We start from the raw sequence: 7,476 nt of genomic DNA, 5'->3' as shown, positions 1-7,476 counted from the left end.
AATACATATATATATATATATATATATATATATATATATATATATATATATATATATATATATATATATATACTGTATGACATGAAAAAGAATCTGAAATAATCTGGGTGTAAATTCCAGGAATACATATAATTCTTTGAACAGTGAATTATGAAATGCCAACTTGGTTAATGCAGAGGCTCTTTGTTGACCATTACCTGCCCTTCCACAGATTCCTAGTTTTCCAAGACAACCCTTATGAGCCCCGTTTCCGCATTTAGGACAAAGGTAGCCTTGGTTAAAAATTCCCCTGAAGAGCAGAAGGATCATGGGGTCATGGAGTCAATGCTTCATTCATTTGCATGCATAGATGGCTATTACAGACCTCATGAAAGTGTTGTGGCTTTCAGTTTATGCCATTTAGCTTTAAAGGGATAGCTCACCCAAAAATGAAAATTCTGACATATTTGCAGATTACTCATGTTGTTCCAAATTTGTAAAACTATTGTTCAACTTAAAAACACAAATGAAGATTTTAATAAAACCTAGGAGATTTCTGCACCTCCACTGAAAGTTCATGTAAACAAAACTTGCGATTTAGAAAAAAAAATTATAAAAACATTGTAAAAGTAATCTGCAATGTAATGAATCTTACATTTAATCCAAGTCTTTTGAAGAGACATGACCACACTCTATGACGAATAGATTAAATGTATGATTTTATTTACATAAAAACACTGATCAATGCACATACATAGAGCTCATGAAATACAGTAGAACATACAGAAGCTCAACCCTACTTGCTTGACGGGCATATAAAGTGATCATGTCTATACAGAAGACTTGGACTAAATCCTTCGAATTATGTGGACTACTTATTAAAATCTTTGAATTACCAAAGTTTTGGTTACTTGGACTGTCAGTAAAGGGACAGAAATCTCACAGGTTTAATTCAAAATATCTTAATTTGTGTTTTGAAGATGAACAAAATGGGTTTGGAACAACATGAGAGTGAGTAAATTATGACTTTTGTGTGAACTATCCTTTCAAAGTTGGCACGAAATGAAAATTCTGTTTTCTAAATGCATATTATGGATGCTTTTGTTAATAATTCATCCATGCATGAAAACAGAGACTTCTTCTAAACTTTAAGGCTACCAACATGCTAGTCTAAACCTTAGTTTGACAAAAGTATATTTTAGATGATTTATACAGATTTAAAATCAGTTTTCTCTGACAAAAATGGAGCAAAATGTTTTATGTTGCATATTTTTCAACTAATTTTTGTCCAATAAAGTGAGACTGTGAAGGCACAGAAAACAGGACAGAAAACTGATTTCACAGGGTCTTTAAACACCATATTAATGATCTGACTGGTTAATATCAGTTAATATTGACTAATTTATTTCAGCACACCAAAGGTCTCAGAAGTGCAAAGTCAGCTCACCTGAGAAGCATATGACAAGAGCTGCAGCTGGTGGCCCTCTCAAAAGTGTGCATCCTGAAGTGGTGAGAGTTAAATGTGGCATTCTCAGGCCGAATATTAGATCTGAAATGGAAAATCAGAAATATGGTAAAACAATGGTGCAAAGTTGGCTGACTGGAAAAATGAGCATATGACAAATTATCTGTGTGAGTTAAACTGCATGTTTAAGAGGCCAGATTGAACAGGGCCAAGCGTTGGTGAATGTTGTGGCCCACGGGGCCGGGACCAGACCTTCCAATTCCGGGCACGAATCAGAGCAGTGGGGAAGCTCTTTACCCAAACGACTCTAAGATTGATTCTTGCATCAAGAGTGCTGTGTGCATGCGGCAGGTGTAATTTGTTATTTGAATGCACCCTTCACATCATCACGCAGTCAACCACACGTACTGTATATGTGAGTGTACAAAAATACAGAGCATTTTTAGAGGGTGACATATAAATCAAGCGGGAGAGGAAACATCATTACAGACTCTCAGCACAAGGAACAGTGTATCCTCTTTAACCTATACAATTTCCAAACCAGAACTTTCGTTAATTTTCCTCTCAGTCTCTCTTTTCATTTCCTCCAGTGTAAATACATTGTGCTGTCAAAACTCGACAGCATCCCAGGCGCAACAGAGTAAGCTGCTTGACATCAAATGACATCATTATAAAAATGTTGAATGCCGTATTGAATATAAGACAATGTGTGCAAACAGTTCCTCTTTCGAACTTAAAAAAAAATAGATTTCATATTGTCATGTGCACTATTCTGTAATTTGCATTGACCAAAGTTCCAGGGAGCTTTTAACTGCAGTGTGAAAGGTCACCTCAAATTTTCACATTTAAATATTTATTTAAAAATGAAATATCTGTCATTTAATCACCTTCATAAAAGTGGTCCATTAAGAGTTTGTAAACCAGAACAGATTTACCAGAAATTTAGGATTACATTACTTGCTCACCAACGGATCCTCTGCAGTGAATGGGTCAATTAATTAACATTTTGTGAAGTGAAAAACTGTGTGTTTGTTCGAAACAAATCCATCATTAACGCATTTTAACTTTAAATAATCACTTTTGGTCAATAATACCATAATAATGTCCATAATACATAATAATGCTTCCTTCAGTAAAAAAGTCAATTCGCTGTTGTCCTCTCACGTCAAAATCCACTAACATATTTGTTTAAAATTGTTTTTGTTATATATCCCCTTGTGTTGGAACTTTTATGTTCAAGTTGTGTTTCAGTTTCCTGTGTCAGATCTTGTCCCTATGTAGTCTTTTTGTTGATTGGTTCCCTTGATTTTCTTCCCAGATGTGTATAGTTAGCCCTGACCCTGTGTGTATATAAACACCAGTGTTTTTTGTGTTTCTTTCTTTTAATAAAAAATAAAAAGTAACAAAAATGCAAACTTCTGGCCCACACTCCAGTACAGTAGGTGGCAGAAACACACCTTAAATGTTAGTTGCCACCCACCATTAAAAAGAAGAAGAAGATGATGATGATGATGATGATGATGTTGTTCCTGGGTAGTGATGATGTTGTTCCTGGGTAGTTGTTGTCTTCTCTGTAGTTTGTGTTTGTATGCCTCTTTGTGTTATTGTTAGTCTAGTTCATACCCCTTGCATTTAGTTCCTGCTTTCCTGTAATTCTGAGTTTGTCATCATCATTCTCAAGACTCCCCTAAGCATTTTTTTTGTGGAGGGCTATAGGGCTAAAGCTCATGTAGCTTGGAGATCACAGATTTCACCCACCAGAGGCTGTTTCGGAAGCTCCCCATTTGTCTCGTCGCAGCTCCATCTTGGTCTCCAGCTCCACCGGCCCCACCAATTTGGTCTCCATCTCTGCCGTGGTGGTCTCCTTAACCCCAATGGTCTCCAGCTCCATCCTCGTGGTCATCTCCACTGGCGCCACCCTGGTGCTTTTCAGCTCTGTCCGGTCCATTTTGGACTCCAGCTCCACCAGCCCCACTATGGTGGTTTCCATCTCCACAGTTGTGGTCTTCTGCTCTGTCCTGGTGCTCCGTCCTGGTGGTCATCTCCACTGGCTCTGCTGTGGTCACCAACTCTGCCGTGGTCCCCAGCTCTTCCTTGGCTCCCTGCTCTACCTGCTCTGCCCTGGCTCCCCCCTCTTAGCCCTTGTATATAAAATCCAGTGTGTCTTATATTCCTGGTTGGTTGTTGTCTTCTCTATGGTTGTCACATGCATTCACATTATGTTCAGCTCTGTTTTCCACTGGTTTTCCTTGGTTTCTCGTGTTCATATCCCTCTTTGCATTATTGTTAGTCTAGTTCAATAAAGTAACCCTTGCATGCACCTGCTTTTCAACCATTCTGAATTCAGTGTTACAGTTTTGGACTGTTTTTGCCTGTAAACGTTGCTTGATCTGTGCATATTTCTCCCCTGATTCAGATGACATTTTTCCTGGAGAAAGCAATCTTATGGACAGAGGACTATTTAGCCGGAAGCAATGTTTTGAAAACAATGGATTTGTTTATAACAAACTTTGTTTTGAGCTTTTCACTTCACTGGAGTCGTGTGGATTACTTGTGGATTATTGTGATGCATTTATCAGCTGTTTGAACTCTTATTCTGACGGCACCCATTCACTACAGAGGAGAGAGAAACAAACTCGTATACATCTTGGATGGCCTGATGGTATGTTTACAGCAAATGTAAATGTTGTGGTGAATTTTTCCTTTAAATTAATTGGTTGATTCAGTTAACAAGTTGTATGTTTCTTAAATGATTTGAAAGAGATGGACCCAATGATTCGGTTAACAGCTCAGTGGAGAGGAAGATTATTACTGAACTGACTTCGACTTAAACTTTTATGCCTTCCAAAACCTTTTGTGTTTTTTTTTCAATTTGAAATCTCTGGTTCTTCTTTATTGACATTGCACATACAAGAGCAAAACAAGATTTCTCCTTTTGAATATCACTGAGCAAAGAAAATCATTCAGGTATGGGACGACATGAGGGTGGTGACAAAATTGTGATTTGGGGTTTCAAACTCACATGGCCATCTCAAACTGGTCCAGCCATTTCTTCTTCAGATCTTTTGTCTTGAACAGGAACTCAAATCCACTCTGCCCCTGCTGGTGAGTGAGGTAGAACCCATAGCACCACTGCCAGAGGACAAGACAAATAGCAAAATAACTGCTTAAAAATGCAAATTAGACTTACATGTAAAGATCTAACTTTTAAATACGGATATACGTTAAGAAATTTTGTAAAAAAAAAAAAAAAAAAAAGGACACAAAGTCGCTGTAATATTAAAGGGGTCATATGATGCTGCTAAAAATAACATTATTTTGTGTATTTGGTGTAATGAAATGTGTTTATGCGGTTTGTGCGGGTCCAGTGAGTTGTGATTGGCCGAATAGCTCAAGCGTGTGACGGAAATGTTACACCCCTCACCATACTGTTGATGCCGTGTCCCGGCCGGAGCGAAGAGACAAAAACATTAAAACCCATTACAAACGAGGCATTTGTTGCATCCAGTGGGGACATAATTACTGATTATAATGACTAAATACTGTCTTTTTAAGCGTTGCGTTGCATTGCATCGCGCCGCGTAAACATAAAACTGTCTGCATTTGTGATCAGAGAAATGACAAACAACAAGTGCTACTCTACACTGCTCAAAACTCGCGTTAGAATCATCAGTGGCAAATCCTTTGAATGAAAACGTACTTACAGACTGTGAGTCAGAACTGCCGGCATTTTAGTCTAACGTTACTCTCCCAGGATCAGTAAACAGTCCTCCATAAAATGTGCTGCACACATCTGGATATTTGGGTTAAACTGTTCTGGAACAGTGTTGTAAATACAAATTAACCACTGATTTCTATTCAATAGTTATTCAAAATACATTCACAATAAATGATTAAGACCTGATAAGTCACACGTGGGTTACATACATAATATGGATATATATATATATAGCAATGATTAGTTGCTTGAGTCCTTTTAGTGTCATTTAGGTGCATGGAAAGGCAGTTTCCGTGCCATTCTGTGAATGCAAGGATACGTTCTGTGAAGACCAGAGAGGTTAAAATGTCTTTATGGAATGTTTTAGTCTGTTCTCTGTCGTGAGGTGGGGGGAGAAGTCAATCCGTAGAGCTTGCGATCACTATCACATGTTTCCATGTGGCGGTCACGCTGTGCATCTCTTTTGACCATTATTCTTGATAACTTGCCCCAAAATTGACAATCTCCTTGGAATTGTCAATGTGTTCTTTTGTGTTAATGTTGAAAACTGTTCTGTGACAGAGGGGTTTAGGCTTACTTCAGACTGGCTAATGCTCGGGTCTGATTTATGACATCCTGTTGTCTTGGGCCTCTGTGGAATTTTTGTGCTCCTAATGTTTGACCAAATCTTAGATTGTCTGATTCGGTCTGATATCCTACAGCTTTCACAACGAAAAATAGTGTGAGCGGAAGCCCCGGCTTAGTGTGAGCTGAGGCCGGGCTAGAGTGAGCAGAGGCGGCGGGGTTGAGAACGGCGCGGCCAGCGGATCCGACGAAGGAGCGGCAAGCACATGTGACGACCCCGGGCTGGACTCCGCTTCGTCCACGGTGAAAGCCGATCCGGCGATCGTTAGAACGAGCCGTTTTAGGTAGGTGTGGCTGACTCTTAACTTTTATAAAGAATATCTCTTTGGATTTGAGATTTTAGTCTTTGCAACTTTACAGATCTTTTTTATGCACCAAGAGCTTGTAACACTCCAAAGAGAAAGGAAAAATTGAAATCGCATCATATGACCCCTTTAAGGGGTTATGGTGTTTGGTTTAAAGCTGTGATGGGTAATGGCAGTGAGGGTTGTTCCCTTTCAGTCAGTCACGTTCTACGTTACGTCAGTCATGACTGATGAATTGGGATCTCACCCGAGAGCCCAATCCCCTTCAAGTGTTAACTAAACAAGCCAATGACAGTCGGCGTGCGTGTTTCGTCACGTGCACTCCGCCCCGCAGCGCGGGTATTAAAGGAACGCACATCAGCTTTTCGCTTCAGAGCCGAGCCTTCTACTAGGACGAATCTCCGCGAGTGTCTGCAAAGAAACACCCTAGTGTTGGTGTTACGGCGCGTCAGTGGGGGTTGCCATTCAATGCTGCTCATCTTCGACGTGCTGCAGCTGCCATTCTGCGGTCTCGCCGTGACCTCCTCTGGGCGCTTCAGCGCTCTCTCTAAAAGAGTGTTTCCTTTTTTCCTAAAAGAGCAAATATCTAAATGAGCTCCACGAGCGACGGGCGTCTTTTTAAAGATGGCTTCCCGCTCATGCGTTTCTGGATGTGGTCGTTTCCTGGCTTCATCTGATGGTCATGATCACTGTGTCTCGTGCCTGGAAGGAGTCTTTGCAACTTTACAGATCTTTTTTATGCACCAAGAGCTTGTAACACTCCAAAGAGAAAGGAAAAATTGAAATCGCATCATATGACCCCTTTAAGGGGTTATGGTGTTTGGTTTAAAGCTGTGATGGGTAATGGCAGTGAGGGTTGTTCCCTTTCAGTCAGTCACGTTCTACGTTACGTCAGTCATGACTGATGAATTGGGATCTCACCCGAGAGCCCAATCACCTTCAAGTGTTAACTAAACAAGCCAATGACAGTCGGCGTGCGTGTTTCGTCACGTGCACTCCGCCCCGCAGCGCGGGTATTAAAGGAACGCACATCAGCTTTTCGCTTCAGAGCCGAGCCTTCTACTAGGACGAATCTCCGCGAGTGTCTGCAAAGAAACACCCTAGTGTTGGTGTTACGGCGCGTCAGTGGGGGTTGCCATTCAATGCTGCTCATCTTCGACGTGCTGCAGCTGCCATTCTGCGGTCTCGCCGTGACCTCCTCTGGGCGCTTCAGCGCTCTCTCTAAAAGAGTGTTTCCTTTCTTCCTAAAAGAGCAAATATCTAAATGAGCTCCACGAGCGACGGGCGTCTTTTTAAAGATGGCTTCCCGCTCATGCGTTTCTGGATGTGGTCGTTTCCTGGCTTCATCTGATGGTCATGATCACTGTGTCTCGTGCCTGGAAGGA

The 7,476-nt window shown here is 40.8% G+C and overlaps 1 protein-coding gene across 1 annotated transcript in view; it reads right to left on the bottom strand.

Annotated features, from left to right (window-relative positions):
* The window catches only part of vav3b (vav 3 guanine nucleotide exchange factor b), a 71,646-nt gene that overhangs the window by 36,700 nt on the left and 27,470 nt on the right, over positions 1-7,476 (bottom strand). Inside the window, exons 15-17 of the mRNA XM_016235452.1 lie at positions 4,467-4,576; positions 1,427-1,528; positions 198-289 (exon numbers count right to left, since the gene is read on the bottom strand). Of these exons, the coding sequence (XP_016090938.1) occupies positions 198-289; positions 1,427-1,528; positions 4,467-4,576 (304 nt within the window). The remainder of the gene's footprint in view (positions 1-197; positions 290-1,426; positions 1,529-4,466; positions 4,577-7,476) is intronic.

This window comes from Sinocyclocheilus grahami, unplaced genomic scaffold (genome assembly GCF_001515645.1).
Source record: "Sinocyclocheilus grahami isolate Dianchi unplaced genomic scaffold, SAMN03320097.WGS_v1.1 scaffold467.1, whole genome shotgun sequence".
Lineage (NCBI taxonomy): Eukaryota > Metazoa > Chordata > Actinopteri > Cypriniformes > Cyprinidae > Sinocyclocheilus > Sinocyclocheilus grahami.
This window is presented reverse-complemented; position numbering and strand designations above follow the sequence as displayed.